Source organism: Pyxicephalus adspersus, chromosome 7 (genome assembly GCF_032062135.1).
Source record: "Pyxicephalus adspersus chromosome 7, UCB_Pads_2.0, whole genome shotgun sequence".
NCBI lineage: Eukaryota > Metazoa > Chordata > Amphibia > Anura > Pyxicephalidae > Pyxicephalus > Pyxicephalus adspersus.
This window is the reverse complement of record NC_092864.1, coordinates 10355342-10381047: the sequence shown is the minus strand read 5'-3', so window position 1 is coordinate 10381047 and position 25706 is coordinate 10355342. Positions and strand designations below refer to the sequence as shown.

Below are 25706 nucleotides of genomic sequence, written 5' to 3'. Positions count from 1 at the left end.
TCTGTCCAAATATTTATGGACCTACCTGTAATGTCTGCTGAAAACAAATTAAACTTTAGCCTGGATAATGTATAGTGTATAGGGCTTCCCCAGATCTGAAATTGGGGACAGCAATGGAGGACAACGGAAACAACATCCGAACAGTAAACAAACTGCTATTCCAGATGTGTGGAAGCTGCCTCCAAATTGGACAACCAAATGCCTCCTATTTCGTATCTTCCATTTCTTTCCCACATAGATCAATGGACCACCCAGACTTTTTGTCAGCCCTCTGTGGCTGTAATTTTCTCTAAAGGCTCTTAAATCCTCTAATTGTATTGCTATGCATGGGATCAGAACCTAACATAATGGGAGGGGCCATAGTGGGGTATCACAAAAAGGTTTCTAAAGTAAAATAAAAGTACTGTGCTTGCAGAATTAATTGAAATAACTAAGTATGTAGGGTTTGGGTTGATTTTTAAATATAGACTTTAAGGTTTTTATTCTGCTTTAAGCCAATGGGGTTTAATACTCAGCACCAGGATGGACAAAAAAAACCTTTCCCACTTCATCTTCCTGTTCTTACCTAAAATTTTAATCACATGACAGGCTAGGCCCCCAGTTCCTTTTCCTTCTGCTCTGTACTGTAGACGGACCCCAGAATAAGTAGAGAAAGCTTGATGTACTCCAGTGATCATCTTTAAAGTAGTTAGTTATGTAGCAGGGTGTTCCTCTGCAAATCTAGTAAATCTTCATATTTTATATTCTCTACCTGAAGGTATTTAGTCACATGACATATTACGGTTTTGGAGCCCCTTCCACAGATAGACTTATTTCTGCTAACTTGGACGTTGCCCGTTGGTCTGCATTTCACTGCCATGTTCCCCCATGGTCCTAAGGCTTTAAATGTGAAATGATGACGAGGGGCAGCACAGTAATGGCTAGCTGATTAGTAAAAAGCAGATTTGATTTTCTGATTATTGGCTCCGCTACGTTTTCATGGGGAAACATGACAGCACACCTGCTACATCACGTATTGTTCAGAAGAGGTTTTATTGCCACTGGCAAGAGACTGGATTTTACCCTTCTGCAAATAAATAACACATTCTGGTCTTGTCCCTCCTCCAGCCTGTGAATGGACAGTGAAAGCAGACTGACAACTTTCATTCTATTCTTTCTGCGGAACAACTGATTTCCTTCTCCTTGTCCCAGAGACTAATGATATATTCCTAAATACAGATCCACAATAATGTGTGTAGGTTGTGTCTGCCTGGAGTTCAGCTTTAAACTTTGTGATTTTGCATGTAAAACTGCAATATTCAGCGAGTTACCAGCTGTAGCCCGTAACCGTTTTTACCGCAGTGTAAGTTTTATGTAAAACACAACACAAACCGGCATTATCCAGGTCAACAGCACAAATAGAAAAAAGTTTGTGATTAACCGCGTAACGATGAGTAACCGCACAGCGAGGGTCCAGATGAGCCAATCTCGTCACTCTCCTGGCAGGGAGCAACGAGGGAAAAAATAATTGAGGTAAGATTCCTTTTAAGTCTTCGGTGTTATTAACAGCAGCCAGAGCTCCTGTTATTTAACAGGCCTCAGTACAAGACCCATTGCACCCATCGTGCTGGATATATGCTGCAAGTCATATCAAAGAAGTTCCTGAGAAATTTACATAAGTTACAGACTAGAAAGCACCTTTATTTCCAGTGTTTTATACTGCTAAGATAAAAAAAAGAATGGCATAATTGGTATCTGAGGTCTGCAGTGTATTTCTTGGCAAGCAGGTTTGATGCTAAAAACAAAATGTTGGCCTCTAAGTTATCCTATATAGCAGCCCCTAATACGTTCTCCATCCAGGCCAATACACTATACACTGAGCCCTTACCCCATAGGGTTTGTTCTTGCTGGCAGCTCACACAAGCGGTTGGTTGGCAGTTGATGAATATTCATCTTGCTTGCAGAATGTGTTGCGTGCAGAATGCAGCAGCGGCCATAGTGACGTGTAAAGCAGTGTGTAATATGTTGGCGCTATATAAACACTGGATAATATTAATAGTGAAGCAGTAACCACACTGCACAGCCACCAGTGTGGTCAAGTGTAGCAGCTCCCCAGTCTCTGAATGAGATGTACAGAAGGGGCATCTTTTTCACCAAGGAGAAAGCGATGCCAAAATCACACATGCAAAGTGAGATCGCTCTCCCTTTTTGTTTTCCTCTTCACAACGACTATGTCAGCCAATCTCGCACCTGCGCAGTGTGAGATTGGGTGACGTAGCAAGAAGACAAGAAGAAGACAGAAGATGGCAGCATCTGGGACAAAGAGGAATTCCAGGACAACGTGGGTCTGAATCATGGGAAAGACCAGCGAGATCGAGGGATCTGCGGTATTAAAGGTAAGTGTGACAGGAATGACTAACCATGAGGTATGAATGGCATTTGGGCAATGTGGCATTGAGCAGTCATCCATCATGTCTCTGTGTATTATGGGACAGGAATCGTTTCCAAAACATGGGCAAAACAATCTACAATAGCATTTATTTATAAAGCACCAACATAGTCTGCATCGCTGTACAATAAATAAAAGTTACAGATGACAGTTGTGCAAACAATGACACAGGAGCAGAAGAAAACCCTGACCTTAGGAGGGGGTGACAATTGTCACAGTCCCTGGCATGGCCAAAACCTTGGCTGTCTCAGACACTGAACGTTCTACTTATTGCCACCATTTGACGGAAGCATTGTCAATTGCATTGGAAAATCTGACGCATATGTCGCCCCCGTGCATTACGGAATCAGTGATGCAATAAATAAAATCGCTTCATTCTTTATATGTCATTAGAGAGCCACAAAACCCTCATTAGCAGTAAATAATTGCACTTTGTGCCTTCAGGCTTAATGAAACGTTTTATTAAATAAAAAAAAAAAACACTGCTACAATTGTAACTGTTACTTAAGATACATGGACTAGCAGGATTCTCTCCTGAGAAAAACAGTTGTGCTCATCTCCGGTGAAAAAAGTACAGCAGTCGCCCATGTTGTTCATCAATCCACCCTGGCTGGCCTAGCTTTAGCCTGGTTTGCATATATCTAGTTAGTATGGTCCTAAATCTACAGTCCAGGTTGTAGAAAATGAGTTTTGTTTTACCCCTGTGCATACTGTACTGCTGACCTTCATTAAGTTGGTATTGCTGTGCAGAGTTATCAGCGTTCATTCATTGGTATTGGGCGGCCGTAACACAATGTACATTAAAGCAAGGCAATACAAGAGTAACATGCTTACATTATTGCACCACATGGGTACCAAAATCTTCCTAATGATTGATGGAGTTCTGACACTCTAAAGACTTACCTGCATGCACCTCTTCTAATAATTAGTAACAAAGAGAAGATGTTGAAGATGACCAGACAGCTATATGCACAGCTTACTAATCATGTTTTCAGCCAGACTTGTGATCCTGAAAGCCAAAAGGTGCAGGTGCGTCATTGACCCAACTTTTCTCTGCTGCAGTTAAGCAACAAGGCATGGTCATATCCCCGCCCCCAGTCTGTGATTGGACAGTGAAGGAATATCGCCACACTGATAAGAGTATTCGTTTGCTGTCTACTGCAGTCCTAGTCAGAACGTTGACAGCTTTGACCCCTGATTGGTCCAGAGTTGACCATCTTCTATCGATTATCAAATCAGATTTAGTTATTTATAGCAGCCTTTCCCAAACTTTTTTACATGGGGGAACCCTTTAACAAAACTTTTGGGTCTTCAGGGACCCCCTGTTATAATTACTATATCCACAGCTCACTGTATATTAGCATAGTGGTAAGTGGGAAGAATTCTTCTTACCTTGCTGGCCATTGGGAAGAATGTCACCCTTACAGATCATTGGTGTCACCTAAACTTACCTGAGAGGCACAAACTGCTCATTGCTCAAGGAACCCCTAAAAAAAATAGAAAAAAATATATATATTTATATATATATATATATTTATTTATATATTTCTGGCAACAATGTAACAGCTTACAGAGTAACCCTGTAAAAATGGGTATTGCAGGTATTACTGGAGCAGGATCTGCTCTTACATGTTTTTCACATGATTTTTGTGCATGTTTTTTACAAAGTTTTTCTTTATATTTACTCATTGCACTCTTTCTCTAAAAGACAAGTCATACCACATTACTAATATAGTAGGCTACAATGGTGACAATCTGCGTGAAATTGTGTGGGCAGCAAGGTGGCTCAGTGGTTAGCACTTTGGCCTTTGCAGTGCTAGGTCCCAGGTTTGAAACTCGGCCAAGATATTATCTGCATGGAGTTTGCAAATTCTCCCTGTGTTTGCGTGGGTTTCTCCCCACATTCCAAAAACGTTCAGTTAGGAAAATTGATCTTAGACTGTTTTAAAGGCATCTGACTATGGTAGGGACATTAGATTATGAGCTCCTTTGAGGGACAGCTAGTGACATGGCTATGTACACTGAACAGCGCTTTGTAATATGTCGGCACTATATAAATACTGTGTAATAATAATAATCTGTGTAAAATGTGCTTTGATCATTGGCATGCATTTGCAGCCAAATGATTATTAATAAACTGCATTAACACAATGCACATTAAAGCAATAGCAAAATGTGTGTTAATATACTTGTTTAGCGCTCCCTTTGGGACCCAAAGGCTTCTTAATCCTTAACGAAGTTCTTTTCCAACACTATAGCCCGCCTATTGACAACCAGGGATCTATGGAATCTTTGGGTTCCTCCACAGGTTGCTAGTGGTTCCATGAGCCGTGAATGTGATCTGCTGGTGCCTGCATAATTCTTGAGCCAATGTATAACACCAGATATCATTTTAGGGTGGCATTCAGATCACCACTTTTATGGGAACATTCCTCCTTCTCACCTGTAATGGGGCATTTATCATACGCACACCCAAAAAATAGGTTTTATCAGGAGTTCCTCTGCAGAAATGCTGCTGTAGACCATCATGAACCTCTTTTATTACCTTTGCTGGGACCTCTACAGTGCATGATGGAGCCAGAAGAACATCGCAAGAGAACAGCCATGATCTAAATCTTTTAAAAAGCAAATATTTCACAGCAGACAGATGTAATATTGTGAGCAGAGACCACTGTACAAATGGATCACAAGGTAAGATATGCAATGCCAGTTTTACGTGTTTTTTGTTACCATGGAAACTGCAGGTAAGTACAACCATGTACAAGAATGCATACGTAGGTAGACATTCCAGTGAAAAAGTATAAGGTTCCAAAGACACTTTCAGATCCTGAACAAAGAGATTGATAAATGAAAAAAACAATGAAATGCTCTTTAGTGTGATTTATGTAAATTTCTGCGTGCCTCTAAGTGCTTTTAAAGAAGAGATTCAAAGGGCGATCTACTCAGTGGCTTAATTGGAGAATCTAGGTATGTACAGTCCAATTATTATTATTGTCTTGTATTTATTTAGCGCCGACATATTACGCATTTAAAAAAGCCCATAGTAATGTCACATGGTCATTTAAAGCTGAACGTCTAGGTGTTTCAGCTAAATATTTATCTTGTATACTAAATAAATTACGTGCGCCAGAAAGGCCACGTTTTACTGAAAAATATGAATTAGGAATACACGTAAGATGGGCACGCCGCAAGTCACACAGACCGCCCATACAAGATCAAAAGCAAGGTGACAACAAGTCACTACCAGCATCCCGTTCAAAGGAACTCCAACCTTGCAGTCAGCCTTTTAGTAGTAAATGGTAAAGAACGCACAAAAGCAAATTACAGAAAAACATGCGTGTGTTGTGCTGTCTTCCAGGCGTGTTATGTCTGTGCTTTCGTGTTGTTTATGTGTAGTTATTGCCTCCTTTTCCCAGTGTTTGTCGTGTTCTTACTATGCTAATGTCAAGGGCCTGACATCATTGTGATCTCTTCCCTCTGAGTGCGTTTTTCTTCTGACCTTTATTTGTAGCATGTAGATGACATGGAAATGTGGCATTGACACGAAACACGACTCGCTTGAACAATGCATCTCATTTACATACAAGGCTCTCATGGCCTTTTGCCGCATCAGAAGGTTGGAATGACCTTATGTTTAATGCAAGGGGCAGAATAGGCAGCCAAAGAGGCAGGTAGAGTACCTGAGCAACCAATCCGTACCAATGAGTGCTGTCACATGGGAGTGAGTGATGTGCAACCTCATAACTGAACTAAGAGGTACGTTGGCTCACAGGTTAAAACTCTGATCTTGCAATGTTGGGGTTCCAATCTTAACCAGGATGCAATATACATGGGGTTTGTATGCCCCTTCCATTTGTATAGTGAACCAGTCATTTCCTAATAACTGGGTAACCAAACAGTACACTTTTTAGGTGTGTCAGGACAAAATAATCACGTGCAGTCAATTTCTACCCTGCATGCACATTGATCCCTGCAAAATTCTGCAGGTACAGAAAATAAACATTTTTCCGCTATAAATGGGCTCCCCCCCCCCCCCCCCCCCCGCATAGGAATATGGTAGGGATATTAGGGAATATAATTATGGTAGGGAATACAGAACTATAGTATAGAACTATAGAGTATAGTAGTGTCATTATCCTTTAGGACCATTGGGGCTATAACTGTGGTAGGATAAATATGGCCTATGGCTATGTTAGGCTTACTTTGGATCATGATTAGGGTGGGACATTTGGGTAGTGTAGGGACATTAGAGACTGACTATAGTAGAGTTATTAGGGACTATGTCTATGGTACAGACATTACCCTATGGTAGGGAAATTATGGAATATGACTATGGTTAGGCCTTTATTGACGGTCTATGAATAGACTATGTGTATGGTAGAGACATTAGAGACTATGACTGATGGGGCCATGTGGAGACATGAATATAATAGGGACGTTGGCCAATGGCAGGGACATTTAGACATTGTTGTAGGGGCATTAGACTTTGGCAGAGCAATTAGAAAAAATGTGGTAGGGACAGTAGCCTATGGTTGGTACAATACACTATAACTTTGTTAGGGGCATTAGAGACTATAAATGTGGTAAGGGCATTAGCCTTTGATCGGTAACTTACACTTTGGTTGGGGCATTAGAGACTATGACTATGGTAGGGACACTTTGGTGGGGGCATTAGATTGTAAGCTCCTTTGTGGGTCAGTTAATGACAGTTGACATGACTATGGACTTTGTAAAGTGCTACATAATATATCAGCTCTCTAAAGAATACATAATGATAATAAATAGCAGGACAGGATTGGGAAGGTGATCCTCAGGCTCCTAATGGATCCACATGAATGTGGTGCTTTGCCTTATATAGGTTACATAGGAAGTTTGCTGTATAGTGAACCAGTCATTTTCTAATAACTGGCTAACCAAACAGTACACTTTTTAGGTGTGTCAGGACAAAATATTCACGTGCAGTCAATTTCTACCCTGCATGCACATTGATCCCTGCAAAATTCTGCAGGTACAGAAAATAAACATTTTTCCTGCTATAAATGGGCTCCGATTCTAATTCCTGAAATTGCAGGGATTGGTGTTTGTTACACTACCAAGATCAACAGGAAGAAAATAAGACGTTGATTGTTCAGGTTGACCTAGACTTTAATAACAACACATCCGTGTATTTATCGGATCATGATCCCTGTGAACCTGGGGCAGCTTGCAGATCGTGCGTTGACAGTAAGCAGGAGGCCAGCACATAAGTGTGGATGAATGATTACTGTTTATATATTGGTCAGACTTAATGCACGACTTCACAAAGTCCCCCCTGGGCTTCAGCGCCGTGTCTGGACTCGCTCTGGTATCCCAGGTTCGGCCCTCCAGAGCCCCTCTGGGGGTATCAGACTATAATGGGCATCCTGCAAGCTCTGCTGAACACTGGAGAATTATGGGTAATTAGAACAAATTGCCAACTCGCTCACCATGCAGAGTGACCCTAAGCACTTTCCTGCATGTATTTAAAGTGTCATTATAACTTAATAGGCTTTTTCAGGACTTAATGTAATCCGATCACAATATGTATATCACAAATATAAAAGTTTTCTTTCTATTAATGCTCATTGAAGGTGAACCTGTGCTTTGGGTATGCAGGCCTGAAAAGTGAACCGTCATAACTAGGCTCTTCCAAGAATTTAAATATTCTGTCTTAAAGTGACACTCTATTATTAAAATGACTTTACCTGGACGGCCACAATATCATCAGTCTGTTGCAGGTGGAAAGAAACCTCAGTCTTTTCTCACAACGGCCAATGCAGGTGGTGTATGGGATGTCATTCAAAATCAATGGCAACTCAACCCACCTAGGTATGCAGTCTGCGTTGCTTCATGGTGTGCATGTGCGTCCAATACGCATTCTAAGGAAAAGCACCCTGTGATAAAGAAGTTTTTCACTTACCTGTCCACCGGCAATAGGTTAAACTTTGCCCTTGTTGAAGAAGCCTGGGTGCCACTTCTATCCAAATTTCCTGGGTATGTCCCCACTGTGTGCTGTGGTTCCTCCTGCCAGCAACTACATCACTGTAACTATAGGAGGAACCATGGCACCCATAGTGCAGCATGAAATTGGACGCATAGTGTTGGATAGCACAGGCACCCATTGCTACCCATCACCTACTGAATGGGTAAGTATAAAGCTTCTTATGTAACCAATTGTCCAAAGACCATCAGATTGCTTTTAAGGTGCTTGCAGGTGCCTGTGTTAAGGGTGATTTTAACCAGTTTCATGAACTTGGCCTGGAAGAGTCCAAACACTTCTTGGCTAAAGGTCACCACAGGGGCAACATCAACCGCAAACCAGCTGTGCCCACTTTACCAGCAGCAACGTGACCTCCCTGTAACACATTAATAGCTAGTGGTTAGCCATGACTCACGTCACATGCACCTACATTCCTATACATTACCATATTGATGACCAGCCAATTCTCCGTAAACCCGTTCCTGGTATTCATGTAATGATTTTATTATGAAGAGCGAAACCTGATGAGATCCTACGAAATCAGAGCATTCTGGTAAAACAAAACCCTGTAACCTCTTAATATGCACCCCCCATCCATTAGTCAGCTGCAATCCCCATTCCTTTTGTATGCTGCAATCTCCATGGAGAAGTTGGATTCCACAGGGAGGTGTGAATATGGCACCTAGGAATCAAATACCCGCTGCCATCGCGGAGCTGTGTCACACTCGCAACGCTCTGCAATATCGCTCATCGCTCCTTTGAAATGCAAAGCGGAGAGCAGTTACAGTAATGCGGCGATGGCAGGTTAATAGTAAAGCTTTTATATTCTGCGTTTGATGGTGACGTTCGCTGTGCTCTTTTAAGAATTGCTGTTTGGTAATAACATTCTCAGTGTGCGATGTGCAGATACATTTTACATCTTTTCCCTTTAATCTGATTTTTCGATGACACAGCTTGGTTACAAAACAAAAAATATTATGTTGCTATGAAAGTATGTAAAACCAAACAATGAACTTCTCTGATTGGCTCACTTTTTGTCTGTAAACTATTAAAAGTGTTTGTGTGTTCAATAAGTGCAAAAAATACCTGATGATCGTGCAAGAAATGCAGAGCTTGCATTGTACACTGTAGCACTACAATAGACAGCAGTGGGGACAAAAACGAGGTGCAGAGGGCTCTTCAAAACCTCGCCCTCTCTACATCCCCATATCCTACAAGTAGAGCACTGTAGTCCACAGAGGGGAACTGGGCTGGGCTAACATGGGAGGTCAGGTCAACACAGGAAGTTAGAAGCTGGATTTCTGGCATTCCCTGGTATTTTTTTGCAAAATATAATGAAATGCTTTCCAATATATATTTACCAGGTCAAAGGGAGCAAATGGGACATATATTTAGGCTTTGCATACACGTAAGTTCAGAATTTGGTACAGATGCTAATAGAGTAGATGGGGTAGGAGGGTCAGGAAGGGTTAAACATCTATTCAGATCATCTTCTGCATCCGCTATTCTAAATATAGGGGCAGAGAGGTCTGCCAGATATGATCCAGGTCCTTATGTTTCTTCAGAAAGACGATGAGACATAGCAGATGGGAAAGCAGCAGATGAATGAGAAGTTTACCTCCACAGTTTACAAATTCGGTTCCTGGAAAGGATTTTGTGACCCTTGAATTTCACAGAGAAGTGGATGTTACTCTGAATTTGTGAAATACTTGAGAAAATGTAAATTCAGAAAAAAATGTTCACTTCAGCCAAACATTACAATGTTGTTTCTAAAGTAGATGGATGATTTTTTCCATCCTTTGTTACATCTAAGAGCCACTGATCTTCCTTCAGCTTCTTCACAACCACTTATGTATGTTATCCATCGTATGTACGTACATATTGTGGTATATTACTGGGGGTTGCTCATGGTAACGGGATGCAAGAGGCAGCAAACTCCAAAAGTCCAAATAAACAGAAGTATTTATTTTAGCCAGGTGTTACAGCACACACTTGACAGCTTTATAACAAAACAATAAACAGTAGCCCGGCTGGGCATCCGGCTACCTCCATTGGTGTCCTCTCTTCCTAACACATACACTATATCAGTACTGTTAACTGACAACTTTGTAGTACTGTTTGACCGCTGGATTTCCTGGAACCCTCTGGCTCTCTCTTCAGCCTGGAACCCTCTGGCTCTCTCTTCAGCCTGGAACCCTCTGGCTCTCAGCCTGGGATCCACTCTGGCTCTCTCTCAGCCTGGAATTCACTCTGGCTCTCCCTCGGCCTCTTGCTGATCAATTCCCTCAGCCTCTTGCTGATCTATTCCCTCCCCTTGCACCCGAGTGCAGGTGGATATATACCAAATTAGGGTTGGGCCAAGGAACCCAACCTTTCACTCTCTTGGCTGGCTCCAGGGTTCTAAAGTCTCTGGTTTTTCCTTCTAAAAACCTCACACAACTACTATAAACATACTCTTTCACAGGAGCCTTTATCACTTTCCTGACACTTTTGGGACACTCTCACAGTATGTAATCCATCAGTGGCTGCGTGGCATTTCTCAGGCTGATAACAGTAGACTATGCCTTTGTAATGCCTACTGAACAACTGGAAGTCCATAGACATTGCAGGATTACATAGGGGTGGCAAGGGTTCAGGAACTGGAATGTAGTACATTTGGGTTCCCCACTTCGAACATGCCTAGGACCGCATTTTGTCAAGAACTGTCCCTAATATTTGCTAATAATATGTATTACCATATACAAACACATTTACATATGTTTGTTTCCTTACTAGCATTGCTTACTATTAGAAATTGCAATTGCTTGTCTGTTGAGGCAGTATTATGATTTCAGATGTCCGTGGGGGCAGCATTAGGATCCATGGGGCCTGTGGGAGCAGCGTTATGATCTGGGGTGCCTTTGGGTGCAGATAGACAATCTGGGGTGTCTGTGGGGGCCAGTGTTATGATCTGGAGTGCCTGTGGTGTCATTGTTATAATCTAGGGTGCCTGTGGGGTTGGTGGGATCTGTGTTATGATCTGGGGTGCCTGTGGGGTCTGTGTTTTGATCTGGGGTGTCTGTGTGGTCAGTGTTAGGATCTGGGGTTCCCATGGGGGCAGTGGTTGATCTGGGGTGCCTGCGGGGTTGGTGGGGTTTATTGTTATGATCTGAGGTGTCTGTGAGGGCAGTGTTGTGATCTGGGGTGCCTGTGGGAACAGTGTTATGATCTGAGGTGTCTGTGGGGTCTGTGTTATGATATGGGGTGCCTGTGGGGGTGGTGGGGGTCAGTGTTATAATCTGGGGAGGCTGTGCGGGCGGTGTTGTGGTCTGGGGTACCAGTGGGGTCAGTGTTATGTTCTGGGATGCCTGTTCTGGGGTGCCTGTGGGGGCTATATCCAGTCTGTAGCCACCCTACACTGTATTTAATTGGGATTGTTCAGCTAAGTTTTCTAAATCACCAGCATTCCTCTATCCATGCTGTTTCCAGGATGATTTAATGAGCATCTCCATGCCTGTTAATCTGCCCTATTACTGTGCACCAACACAAGTGGAAATAGGTACGTAATTACATCTCCTATTAGAATATATTTTACATCGTACATACATAAATATCAGGCCTTGCCGGGAAATCCATCTCCTTACTAACACGCGTGACGTTGGCACGATGCAGCCGCCAACAGCAGGAAATTGGACCTGATCATTAGAACACATTTTTCCCCAGACCTTATTACCATTTCAGTACTATATTGTGTATATTTAGACTTGTGATATTTCATCCGATAAATACCTACACTGCTGAAAGATTTGTTTTTCGGGGTTTTACAAAACCATTTTCCTTTTTTTACTGAGATCTAAACAAGATTTTGAAATGATGGCACCTATTTGGAAAGGATTGGAAAGGTCATTTCCTACTCTATACAGTTTCTTAAGTGATTCCGTTTTTGTGGCTCTGTTGAAAGTTTCTCACCTGGAGGTCATGGCAATAGCAGCACTTTATTGCAGGCTGACAACACTTACACATGATAGATGATTGACACTTGAGATGAACCATTGTGAGCTTCTCAAAAAATGAAGATGAAGCATGTTTGCAGTGATCTAATGACATGGCCTTAATTTATTAAAACTCTCCAAGGCTGGAGAAGATATACTTTTATTGGTGAAGCTGGGTGATCAAACAAACCTGAAATGGATTTCTTCAAATGTCTGGCAAATGTTTTGAATCCTGGACCAGATCCATTCAAAGTTTGCTGGATCATCCAGCTTCACTGATGAAAGTGTATCCTTTCCAGCCTTGGAGAGCTTTACCAATCAGGCCCATTGTTTTACCCATCCGCCACATTGGATCACAAAACAACCCATTGGTAACAGCCAATATCATATCTGTTGGAGGAGGATGCAGCGGGGTGCCTCTTTCTTGTCTTTCCCCCCTTTTCTATCCCTATAAAACTGGACATCTGTCATTTTTCCGCCAACAACAAAAATGTATAAACTGTATGCAGCTTAAGCCACAGCCTCTAAATTAGAAGCACTATTGTCAGCCTGCTGTGCAAACTGCTCCAATTTGCCAGTGGGCTGCCTGTTTAAGGAGTATACCGAACTACAGCGAGGCCACTACTTCTATTGAGAAGTAGTGGCCTAGTGTTGTCACCCTGCAATTGGGTTGAAAAAGTAAGTTTTTAGATCTCCAGGTCAGGAACTTTGCAACAGATTCACCAAAAAGTATTTGCATATTAGTAGTTGCAAGTTATGATGTCAAATATATGGTGACAATTTAGCTTTTGAGTGTTTATGTATTTTAGGCTAAATTGACTGCAGTTTAGAATAATTTGGCCTGCACATTTATTATGCTTTAGGAATATTCAAATACTTGCATACGTCCGATAATCTGCACGGTAAGAATTGGGTTTCATATCTGCGTTGCCTTCATGTTGCAATGGAAAAGTAGCTGCTGTGGCCAACACAGAAATCATTTTTTCATTCATCCGAGATCTAAACATTATTCTTTCTCTGCTTTTTAGGAGATTACTTTGGAATCCTAATGGATGAGAAAGTCACCTGCTTCCCATTCATTGTCATGGAAAATCCTATGTATTGGGGCAGCACAGCAAACTACCTGGGATTAGCCTTGATGTAAGTCTACTTTTTATTTTTAATTTAAATTAAAGCCTAACTTTAAGCAAGCAGTTCCTCCCTCCTAAACATCCTGCCATTCTGTTGGTTGGGGCCATGGAAAAGGAAGGAGCCCTTGGCATTTGTCCAGTTTGTCCCCCCTCCAAAACTAACTTTGGCGAAGCCTGGTATTGCAAAGCTGACTAAAAGCAAAATGCAGGCACTAGTTGCATTTGAACACAAATCCACTTGTTTAATAAATACATAATTATTGGTGGTCAGAGGAATTGTGGAAGAGTTTAGTGTAATATGTACGTTGCTCCACATCCATGGTATCCTCCAATAGATGTGCAACAACCTTCTTCATGCTGTATGTCCCCATAGGTCTTTACAAATTTCTAGCTTCCCAGCAGGGTTGTGCAGGGTTTGTACACCACCAAATAAGTTTGCAATTGTCTTGGTACAATTTTAAGCCTGAAGTCACAATGATTATGTGGGATATATATCCTCCACCATACCCTTAAAGGCAAAAGAACACAGCCAACCTTCATATTTTCCCAAGGAGAGATTACAATGTTTCCCAAGGAGACATTTAATGTTTTTAGGCACAAAATGCTCCCAATGCTGAGGCTTCTTCATCTCTAGATGGAACCTTGGTGCTGTATGTATGTCGTGCCTGAACAATAAAGATATCCATGCTTGAGACTTCTAGACTTTGGTAGCAGTCCTTTGCCTATGATTGCACACATGGAAAGCATGAATAAAGTCCCGTGCCTTTGTGTAAATGGTTGGCAGGAGAAGCCGGCAGTATTGAAAATATTCTCCTTTCAAGCCTACTATACCAACCAAACCCTTGCTTCAATTTCATAACCTACTGGAAGTCATCTTGATAATTTTTAAGAACTAGGTAGCTTTTTTGTTCCTCTTACCACCAGTGCCTGTGCAGCACCAGCTACCGGTCTGAGTTCAGGGACACGGCACTAAGTCCTACTGACCTGTTAAGAAAAAGCATCAGCTTGCATTTTCTGGGATTCTACATGACCTGAACAATTTAGCATGAAATGAGGTATCTAAGCTAGTTTTTGCAGAGTAAATTAAAGTTCGCATGCAGAGCAGGAGTTGAGTGGGTTAGCAACTGAAAAGCTGTCGTTCACTGCCTGGAATTCAGCTTTAAGCTCAGCTGGTGTGCAAAGTTCCTAATTGTACAAAGTACATTGTTTAATTATTGTTCTCATTAGCAAATTACTGACCAATTTAATGTATATTTCCCTGCAGTTACAGTAACTAGGCCCAGTTGCCAAGAGAAAGGCGAAAGACTCGTCATAGGTTGTGCTGTAATGAATTAAAACATTGTGACCAAACCCCGGCCTTTGGGGGGGCTCAGCACAGTTTGTCAATTATAGCAATCAACAGCCATGTAAATTTGTTCCCATTTGCATCAATACATCAAGAAGCTGATAGAAGATTAGTATTAGCACAATCAGGCCTTGCTAACAGCTGCTGGCAGAAGATGTAATAAAATTATAACACGGACAATTGTAATAACACTGTATCCAGCAGTTCCCATATGAGTTGCCCGTCCCTTGTGCAAGAAATGTTATTTCATAGAAGTGTAACAAATCTGTCTCGAGGGGATTTTAAAGTAGTTTAATACAACACCACAGGAGGACGCAGGATTGTTTTGTACTCGGATGTCTCTGTAAAGCAGAGACATGGAAGCAACTTTAGCAAAGTTGAGTTCCTTAAGTTCAGGAATTTTACAAATCTCCTGCATAATATATTAACACAATATAGAACAACTATATCATTTTCAAAAAAATCTGAACATTCAAAAGCCTTCCTTACCTCCAATCCAGAGCTGTTGTTACTATTATAAAGATCTAGAACCTACTGGAAAGCTCTGGACTCTGATTCTGAAAAGTGAAGGTTGGTTGCCTAAAAGAAGACTAGATTTAGTGAGATGGAAGCCTACCACTTGCCAGGTGTGTCTATTACCAGTGGGCAACTTTGGCATTTATTTATAGTGGGAATGGGATGTATGGGTTTCTCAGCCATGGAAAGATAGAAGCTTGGGTGTGTAGGACTAGAAATCTCTGAGGTCTCCTGATGTTTTGTCTGTTGGGGAGGAGAAGAGAGGCCTTCTGTGGTCCAAGACCTGCCTTATATTGGGAAGAAGCCTCTGAACAAGGGACATGCAGGAGGGACTTCATTTGTCAGGAGCCTAGATGTGCTTCGAGACTTTTGCTACAAGGGTGACCCATGCCAGAAGAGGAAGTTTCTCCTTAGATAACTTGCCTGGACACTGAAGTCCATAGTCGGAGCCTAAGCCATTAGGGATAGGAAGGATGATGTTTACATTGAACGTGATAAATCACTTTCTAATTTGGAACTTCATCCTCTTGACATTCTGCATACCTTGACCCTGTCTCCTGATGCTGAATTTTGGATATAAAAAAACCGCATACCAAAGATGGATTAAGCCTGAGAGCTTCACTTGCACCACATCAGAACAGTACCCAGGGAAATTCAGCAAATCCTGGATGGGTGTGCTGCATCGGATTATATTGATCACCATCCTAATTGATTGGCTTCTATCTACCAATGTTACTTCCCAGTGATGTTCATATGGTGCATTGGCTGTTGGAAAAATTCATCACCAGGTCCTCCAAGGTCTTTAAAGTGGCTGGCTCAGGCTGCATTGTGACTTTCTGCTCTTGTTGGCCTCTTGTGATCCCGCAGCCCTAACCAGAGTCACTCGAGACTGGCTTACATCCTCCTTAACATCATCAATTTCAGTCTGATTCATCTACCTGGTTTGTAAGATGTTATCATAGCACATGGCATCGCAACAGGCCATTATGCTGCTTACCTATTAATGAGGCGCCCTACAGTTATAAGATGTGGATCATGTCAGGGCACAGAATCATTACATAGACAAGAAGCTTGCAGGGGTGAAACATTCTATGCATTGCAGGATGTATAGACAAAAATTAATATCCTAAAAATCTTGGCCAGTTTTTGTCTTGTCCTGTTTGGGATTTTTCCTTCACTTCTGTCCTGCAGAGAAAATGTGTATAATGGTAAAGGGAAAACCACCTTTGAGTTGGCACTGGAGCAGGAGACCCATTTGGAGGATTTCCCATCCCTTCTTGTTTAAAGGACAACTTTCCCATTGTATTTCCCATCTCTCTTGGGGGCAATGGTTTACAAATATCTTCCCAGCAAGGAAACCAAACTCTCGGAATAAGCTATTGGATGGATGATCGACTCTCCAAACAATTGATATTTTCTGGATCAAAATTCAATCTGGGAATATTGATCATTTCAATGCCCTGGACCACCCAATATTTTTTGATCCAATACAAAAGTATAGTGCAGTCAATCGCCTATCTAAGAAATGATATAAGTCCTTTACATTTAGTCGATTTTCATTAAATTTCCCTCTTTTTTGAAATTTGCTGAATTTCTTAGGTTACAGAGGCTTTTGTTTGATCAATGATTTGCTTTGCGCTTATGAAAAAAGTTTACTTTCCATGAACATTATTTGTAATTGTTCTCCTTGTAATAGAGGGGCAGAATAGAACTCATTCCCCTGTCTACAACTGACAAGTGCTTAACCTTAATGATAGTTTCATTCTAAGGTTTATTGTGTTCTCCATCAAATAATAACCATTTGTGAATTACAGCACAGTTGTTTATTTCCTTTACGGAAGCCTTTCAAATACTTCTAGATGATAAGTTTCAACTTGTACTTATAAACATAGGAGTGTATGCTAATTTGTAGTTTTCCCGAGTTCAGATCCTCCCCATAAATTGTATAGTCCAGTAATTTACCCCAAATGACAGGTTTGTCAATGAATTCGGCTGGGTTTGCCAAGGTAAACCCAGTGCTCCTCTGACTTCAAATTCAAACCTGACTTTTAAAACAAATTTGACATTTAGAATATTATTATTATTATTATTTTGTATTTATATTTGCCAACACATCATGCAGTGCTTTGTGGAGTCCATAATCTTGTTACCAACAGTCCCTCGGAGGGGCTTACAACCTAATATTCCTACCATAGCCATATGTCATTAACACAGTCTAAGGCAATCTAATCTCCTAGATTGTAAGCTCTTCCGGGCAGGGTCCTCTCCTCCTCCTGCGTATTAGTTTGTATTCAACTGTCACTTGCAACCTCTATTTAATGTACAGCACTGTGTAATATGTTGGTGCCACAAAAATCCTTTTAATAATAATAAGGGCAGTTTTGGGTGGGAAGGCAATTGACCCAACTCCATGTTTTTAGAATGTGGGAGGAAATCAAAGTGCCCATGCAAACACAAGGAGAACATGCAAATTTCATAATCCTAACGCTGCAAAGACAATAGTTTGAGCCACCATGCTGCCCTACAGCTTTTCCATCGTCCATCCAAGTGAAGACAAAAATACATCAGCAAGAGTGACAAGCCAAAGACTCCCAACTGGTGTATCCTAGCCACAGTGCTGGGCACATGCTTTGTTTTAGTTATTCTACGATGCTTGGGCTGCCTGTATTATTGCTTTAGCCTTCCAAACTGCCCAAGCCTCCTAAATTCAGCTTGCAAGACTTATTCTAGTTTTAAGGCAGCTGCTAAACTTTTTGCAAAGCTTTCACTTGAAAGATCTTCACCTTTGAAGAAGGAGACGGCTTTTTGTGAGTTACTGCAAGGCAACAAAGTGTTCTTTTTGGCAGAGCAGGGGATAACGATGGACGTGCTAGCCCTCTGCTATGGCCGTAAAGGAATAATCTGCCTCATTATGTGTATTTCGAAGTCATCTTTGCTTCTACACCAGATACCTTTTGTAGGCGAAACACAATAGCATCAAAGCTATTTTCCTTTTTTTTTCATGTACGTAGGTGTACAGATCCTTCAATGGTTTCCCCGAAAGGTTTCTGAAGCCGGCAGCCATTTTTTTCACGTCCTGTATTGGGTCACAGATGAAAGTTTTGGTTCGCCAAAGCTCCATGATTTGCACGAATCAAAGAAATGACTAACTCCAACATCAGATCGTTCGGAGAAAAGATTAACCCCGGGGGGCGGCGAGCTGGAGAAATAGCAGCTTTTTTTGTCATTTGATTCATAACCCCATTACGTTCGAGGGGACGTTTTCCTTCACAGCCGGTGGATAACTTCATCTTTCCTAGGAATAAAAAAAGCCAGGCCTCTAAAAATACCCAGAATGACTGGTGATCCTAGCACGTCCATTTTTCATACATAATCCTTTCCTTGCTGAGAAGCCGGCAGAGTCAGGAGCTACGAGGGGAATTTATTAATATTTCAGATGTTTAAAATTAAATTGTGGCCTGTAATTATTAAACTGACACTCAGGCATAGTCTGGTCATGGAGGAAACTCACAAAGGGTGGGGTGTTAAACACTACTTTGATTGTACTTGTTACTTACTTATACTTGGCTGGCTTTTTTAAAGCCAAACTCCAGGCTTATTGCTAAATAGAAAATAGGAAGCTGTTTTATCTGCCAAAGGAATTGTGTTTCTTTGCATCAAGTCTTAAAAGTAACACAGCACAACCAGGAAGATGACACCCTATTCCATATTACGGTTAAAGAATATAGAAGGGAAATACTAGTGTTCATTCTGCACCCCCAGCCTGCTGACTGGTTGGCAAAGGAGCAGCAGAAGCAGATGATAAGCTCATCTCTCCAATCTATTTTCACTCTCTTTCTACCTCATGTTTTTTGACCGTGAATTTGCATCCAATTGGCTTACATTGCTGCCCCTCCTTTTCTTACATCTATATAAATATATGTTTGTAAATCTACCAGGAGATCAGCTTAATTTATTTTGAATTAATAATGCACAGGTGAATAGGAGCCCATCCATGCATCAGGGTAGCAATGGGATGAAGCACATTCACTGCCATTGTACCCAACACCTATACTAACACCTAGCCCAGTCTTTCCCAACCTTTATAACATGGGGGAACCCTTAAAATAACTTTCAGGTTTTCAAAGTCCCCTTGCTATTACTATATTCATAGCTTCCAGTACATTAGTGTGGTCAGTGTTCTCCCCAGTCCCTTTTAGGTGCCTTTTTGGGTGCACCGCCCGGCACTTTTCGGTGACCACCCCAATATTTTTGGGTGGTTACTAAAGAGTTGGGTCACAATATAGGGGCTGCCACCTACCTACAATTTCTTACCCTCTGGCTTGAACACTGGTGGTGGTGAATGGGAAAAATGCCTTTTACATTGCTGGCAATTGGAAAAAATGTCTGTCAACCTTACAGGAAGCCAAAAACAACCAATACAAATTGCTCATTGGTCAAGGAACCCTAACAACCTCTGGAATAACCCTTGTCGAGACCCACTGACCTAGACATTCAGAGCACAGTGACACTGTCTTCTTATAGTGCAGCCCCAAACGTGGTCTACTTACCTGTCCACAACCTCCTTGTTGCTCCGTGATCACTCTGAATGCTCACCTGGGTATATAGCTTCAATGCTGTCTTCCACACACTCTGTTGCATGTATCAAAGCTTGGTGACTGGTAGCTCAGACCTAAATACTGTTAAATGGGAGGTCTCATGTCCTCCATACCTGAAAGTAAGGGGACAAGAGCTTCATTTGGGTTGGGAGGCAGCCAAGGAGCACAGAGAGGGGAGTATACCTTGCTAGAATTGGGTGGGCTATAAAGAGTCATTGTGACTCTGCAATGAATGGGTGACACTGTCCTTTTAAGTGAACCCCCATTTTTATTCTGTAAGGGCAAATCACTTTAAATAGAACGTATAAAGGTTTTATGCGTTTCCTTTTCTTTTCATGGTCAGAACCAATCAAATACCATATTTATCTTTTATTTCCATTATTCCAGTAAAAAAAGAAAGCATAAGAAATAAATATGAATTAAATAGCTAAATATTCCTTAAGAATCATTGCCATTCCTTTGCATGCAAAAGAAACCGGCCTGTGGTGACCAGATGGGACATTGATGGATATAAATTATTTATAGAACCCATGAGTCTATAAGGGCAGCTCAGATCACACTTGTATATTGGATTTGGATATACGGTGTAAATATGCTGGGTGTAATAAGGTTGACTTTATATATTTAGAGGCTCACTTTAACACAAAGGTAAGGATCATTATTTTTAGTCTTGTGACTGTAATCTTCTAAGCTCATTGGCTACTGATAAAAATCAAAAGTTCTAAAATCGTAGAGCTTTTAAGGACAAAAGTAAATAGTAAAGATTATTCTGTTAACATTGTTGCAAGAATAATATGTCAAATATTTTAGTGATTCTCTTCTCTTTATAAAATAGTTCTGGAAACTTGTAGATGCCTAAAAACTTCCCAATTGTTGAATCCCCATCAACCGGAGTATGTAATAATCCAAAATGTGCAACTTGCTTCACACTGCACATTCCTGTTAAAAAACAACTCCAGGTTTTGAGTCTGCTGCCTATCTCACCCTACCCCTCACTGCTCATAGTTTTCACAGCAAGGTGGGGGAGAGCATACTTTGGGCTAGAGTGGTGCTTATGTAATGGCATGTGGGCACCACTCGGTCATCCAGTAACAGTCTGGGTTCATAGGAAAAAGGCAAAGTGTCAGTATGGTGAGGATCAGTATTTCTGGATAGAAAAGAAGGCCAGAGACAGAAGTAAGGGAAACACTTTTGCTGGGGCTGTACTTTAAGCTTGCAGCCCAGTTGGCCCCTCATATCCCACAGCCGGCCTTGTGGTAGTGATGAATAATCAGCCTGCAGTCCTAGGCAGAAAATGCAGCCTGCAGATATGAGGAAGCTCCCAGGTAAGAGCGAGTGACATCACTCAGTAACCTAAGCCTGCTATCTTTCCAAGGGCAAAAAGAGCTGGTAGGGCTGGACAATTCATTTTTTTTTTAAATAAGGACCCTCCTACCCATGTCAGACCAAATTTCCTACAGAACCAATAAAGTGTGCAGGGATCCCCCAGTGCACAATATTCTAGATCCCTGTACCCCTGCCATTCTGCCAACTGGGCCTATAAAGGAGGTGGGGAGGTCCAGGTCAATTGTCCAGTTTGGCCTCTCCTAAAAGGGATCCTGTGGATTACAACATCTCCCAGGTGTATACTGCTATCCCTATGTAGATACCAAAATAAAAAGAGAAAAGCAAAAAAATCTACATCCAAGTGTACATAAATATTGGTGACCATATAAACTGTTTAATAAAAAAAGGTAAGTGCCTCTGACAAGCACAATAACTAATGACAGCCAATTTGGATGAGGTCTTGCAAGTCACGATGCGGCAGTGTTCTTTATTACATGGCTGATTCATCAAAGCAATCATTCGCTGAACAGGAAAGGCTATATCATAACCCCGAACATTCTAAGACACATTTTAATAAATGCGAGAATGAAGAACCAGAATAGACCATCAGGGAAACAATATTGGAATGCTGGTAGTATAGAGATATCTGTATCCTTGTTATATGTATGAGCGGCATATTTATATACATCACAGGGGAGCAGTAAATGTGCACTTACCTTTAGGAGTTCTTTTTAGAATTTTATGCTCGTAATGCACATTTTTGTGTTGGTCAGCGTATTAGGGTGGCCAAATTAGTCCAAAAACCTAGCCACTAGAATGCATAGGAAATTCTTATGTGTGCACTGGGGTGTGCTGTAACTGTGTATATCTGTGCAACACACACTTCAAAATGTGTACATGACAGAGTTTTTGGCCATTTTGGGAGCCGTATAATAAAGAAAGCTGCAAAGCTGGTAATCTAGCAAACATTAATTTTACATTATTGCCCATTGTGCTCCTATTAATAACTGCAAGCCCAGCTTATAAAAAGCAGGCTCGAAAATGCGGTTTCCTTGTCTGTGGTGCTGGCTGTAGAGAGACGTTAAATAACACTCAATCACAATTCATCGACACCAATTCAATACAAGCCGACTATGCCAGTGGGTGCAGAAAAAATGGGACATGCATGGAAAACTGCAACAGCCACTGTCCTAATATAGATACTTCAATACATATAGATCGGATTTGAAAACTTTTCTATAATTTCTAATGGCAGAGCTGTTCATCTCAATTAAGATACCCTACTAAAATGGTAGCCTGGCATTCTCCCCACGCCAGTATATACTTGATGTTTTACTGACATGTTCACTTTAAAGTAAGCAAAGCATCAGATAATTCTTTTTAGGTTATTTGCAAGGTAATGTTACCTATAGGTATTTATTATCTTTCCCATATATCTGACTACCTTAATCATTCTTGGTCCAATCACAGACTGAAGACAGGGCATTGACCAACCTGTGTTGCTTAACTGCAAAAGAAAAAAGTCAAGTCACCAATCTGGCAGGGCTGAATAAATCTCCGCGCCAGAGGGACGAACTTCAAAATCTTTTATTTATATATTTTAACTGTATGTTGACCTGTTTTCCTTTAAATATATCAGGGCTTGCAGTGCAAATTCTTTACATATTTCCCTGGTGAGTATGGTTTTTTGCGGTTTTTATAGCTATAACGTGCTTCTATGATAATACTCAGAGTTTAAATCTGTGGAAGCAGAAAAAATCAGATTTTTCCACTAACAGGCGCCAATAAAGGTTCACCTTGCAGATATCAAAGACCCGTCATAAATCTTTGCCATAGCCGCCCCCAAGGTCTGGCTCACGATAAGACCTGGGCCCATTCGATGTACGCTTTGGATATTGCACATACAAAGAACGCTTTTTATAAAAGCTTTGCTGCAAATCAGTGATGTAAAGACGTCCTATTTATAGAATCCTGCAGTGTTTTATTATTAACATTTAAGGTACGCCATTCCCAGGAGACGGCCCGGTAATCACATTTATCTTTCATTCGCGGGCATTTATTCAAGCGTAAGCCTCGAGTGCTTCTTCAAGGAGGACACGACTTTCGCATTTTGTCTTTCTGTTTAAGCCATCTACTGAGATGTTCCTCATCACTTATACAGAGTGCAGCTTGATTTAGCTAAGGAGGGGGGGGGGCTTTTGCATGGACGCCAAGCTTTCAGAGTCGCGTCAAGTGCCATCAAGAAGTACATGGCCTAGATACAGTCATTACCAGGCAGTCAGGGGTACTCAGGAATGTCTGACATCATTATGGACGCTCTTCTCCACACTTTCTGATGTTCTTGTGTAAATTTCTTTTGTTTTACCTAGGAATTCCAGCCCGGCGGGTCTTGTGCTCACAGCGGTGGTCGCCATTAGCTACAAAGTCGCCATTTTGTTTGAGGGGTAAGGCATTTCCAGTCTTCTCTATGTCAGCTACTTCAAAGCAAATGTAATATAAATGTATATAGATGTAAACAGACGTTTTAGGGTAGCTTTACATCTATGGATTGCAGTTAAAACACACGTTAACACACTGTAACACGTGTATATGTGTAAATCCACTCTGCAGAGCTGCTTTTCATTTTGAACGGTAGCCCAACACACATATCCAAAAAAAAAAAAATGCAAGAGATTAGTTGTTTCATGCACTTAAAATTAATAGAATGCCTTATGTTAAATGGTCCAATGCAGGAAAATGCATGTGTTAATGCACCAAAAGGTATGCAATGACCTATTCATATCTAGCTGGTCCTTTGCAGTGTGTTTAAGGTGCATGGCGTAAAACCAGAAATTCAAATGATTGAAGGCTATTACATAGTCATAATATGGGCACAGCAAGGGTACAGCCCCAAGGAATTATGGCAAAGATTGAGGTAGCTCTTCATAATGGGCACAGCAAATGCAGCGACCTAGGAATTCAGCATCAGGATGGTGGGCGCTCCTTATAATGGGCACAGCAGGGGTACACATCTGGGAACTCAACACTAGGGCAGTGATGGACACCTTGTAATGGACACACTAGCTGTGCAGACCTGAGAACTCACATCACAGAGGTGGTGGAAGCGCCTCATAATAGGCACAACTAGTGTACAGACCTGGGATATCAACACAAAAATGATGGTTGACACCCCATAATAGACACACTAGGTTTGTAGACCTGAAAACTAAAAACGGCAGCTGTGTAGACCTGGGAATACAGAACAGAGATGCTAGGAAGTCCTCATAAATGGCACATCAGATATACAGTTGTTTAGACCCTAGAGTTTAGCACAGGAATAGTGAGCACACCTCACAATATGCACTGCAGGTGTACAGACCTGAGCACAAGGATGGGGGGGAAACTCCTCATAATGGGCAGAACAGGTGTAAAGACCCTTGAATTCAATGCACAGATGGTGCATATTGGGCACAGCAGATACAAAACCTGGGACCTTAGCATAGGGATGATGGGAGCTCCTTTTAGGCCCAACATCTGTGCAGATAAAATGCCCATTTTTTGTTCACTAAAACATAATTTTTCAGGTATGATTTCTTTCTTATGATTGTTATTTCAGAATAAAAATGTAGATTCTGGTTGCTGTGGGCTACCTGTGGGCTATATACGCAACCGTCACTAATAAATCACGCAAATCACCCATCCACAGGGAAACTTTGTGGGGATATTTACGTACAACATGGCTGTCTCCATAGCATGCAGCCAATGAGTAAGCCATATGTTTGCTCCTTATTGCGCATTACTTTGACCTGTATAAGCAGAAGTGGACCAGTCCCCTCCCGCTGAGAGTTTATAATTGGAAGGAGAGGGAAAAAAACTGACGTAAATATGTTGTAATGGCTACTCGTTATTGGGATGTGGGCGTATGTGTGAATGTCAGTACTATTTCTGTGTATATGGAGAATGAAATAGTGGATATAGACTAATATACCAGAAATCAGGCCAATCACAGCTCACAATAAAGATTTCACAAATGCTGACTTGTTTCCTAAAGCAATGAAGAATCAAAGATGAGGGGGTGGCAGGTATTGAAGGGAAAAAGCCTGAGGTGGGGGTAAAGTAGAACTACAATGCATATGTACTCATAAAATGTATATAAACCCTATAATTTTTCCCTAGAATTTCTCTTATTTACTTATTTTTGATCTGTACAATTTAACATTCAAAGCATTTTGTTATCTGTGTTCAATAAGTGCAAAATATTACATGATGACCCTGCAAAAATGAAGTAGCTGATTTCTTCCTGTGGTGAGCTGACAACATGGTGCTTATTTCTTACCAATTTCTTACCAATATTCCTGCCCTGAGATTTTTTTTTATAGCAAAATGTTGCATGATGCCTCCTTCCAACTAGCCCC

At 41.3% G+C, this 25706-nt stretch overlaps 1 protein-coding gene across 3 annotated transcripts in view; it reads left to right on the top strand.

The window, feature by feature from the left end:
- Window positions 1–25706, top strand: part of PEMT (phosphatidylethanolamine N-methyltransferase) — a 93152-nt gene that overhangs the window by 63587 nt on the left and 3859 nt on the right. For all 3 annotated transcript variants that reach the window (XM_072417434.1, XM_072417433.1, XM_072417432.1), the window contains exons 5-6: window positions 13426–13537; window positions 23682–23756. In XM_072417434.1, the coding sequence (XP_072273535.1) occupies window positions 13426–13537; window positions 23682–23756 (187 nt within the window). The remainder of the gene's footprint in view (window positions 1–13425; window positions 13538–23681; window positions 23757–25706) is intronic.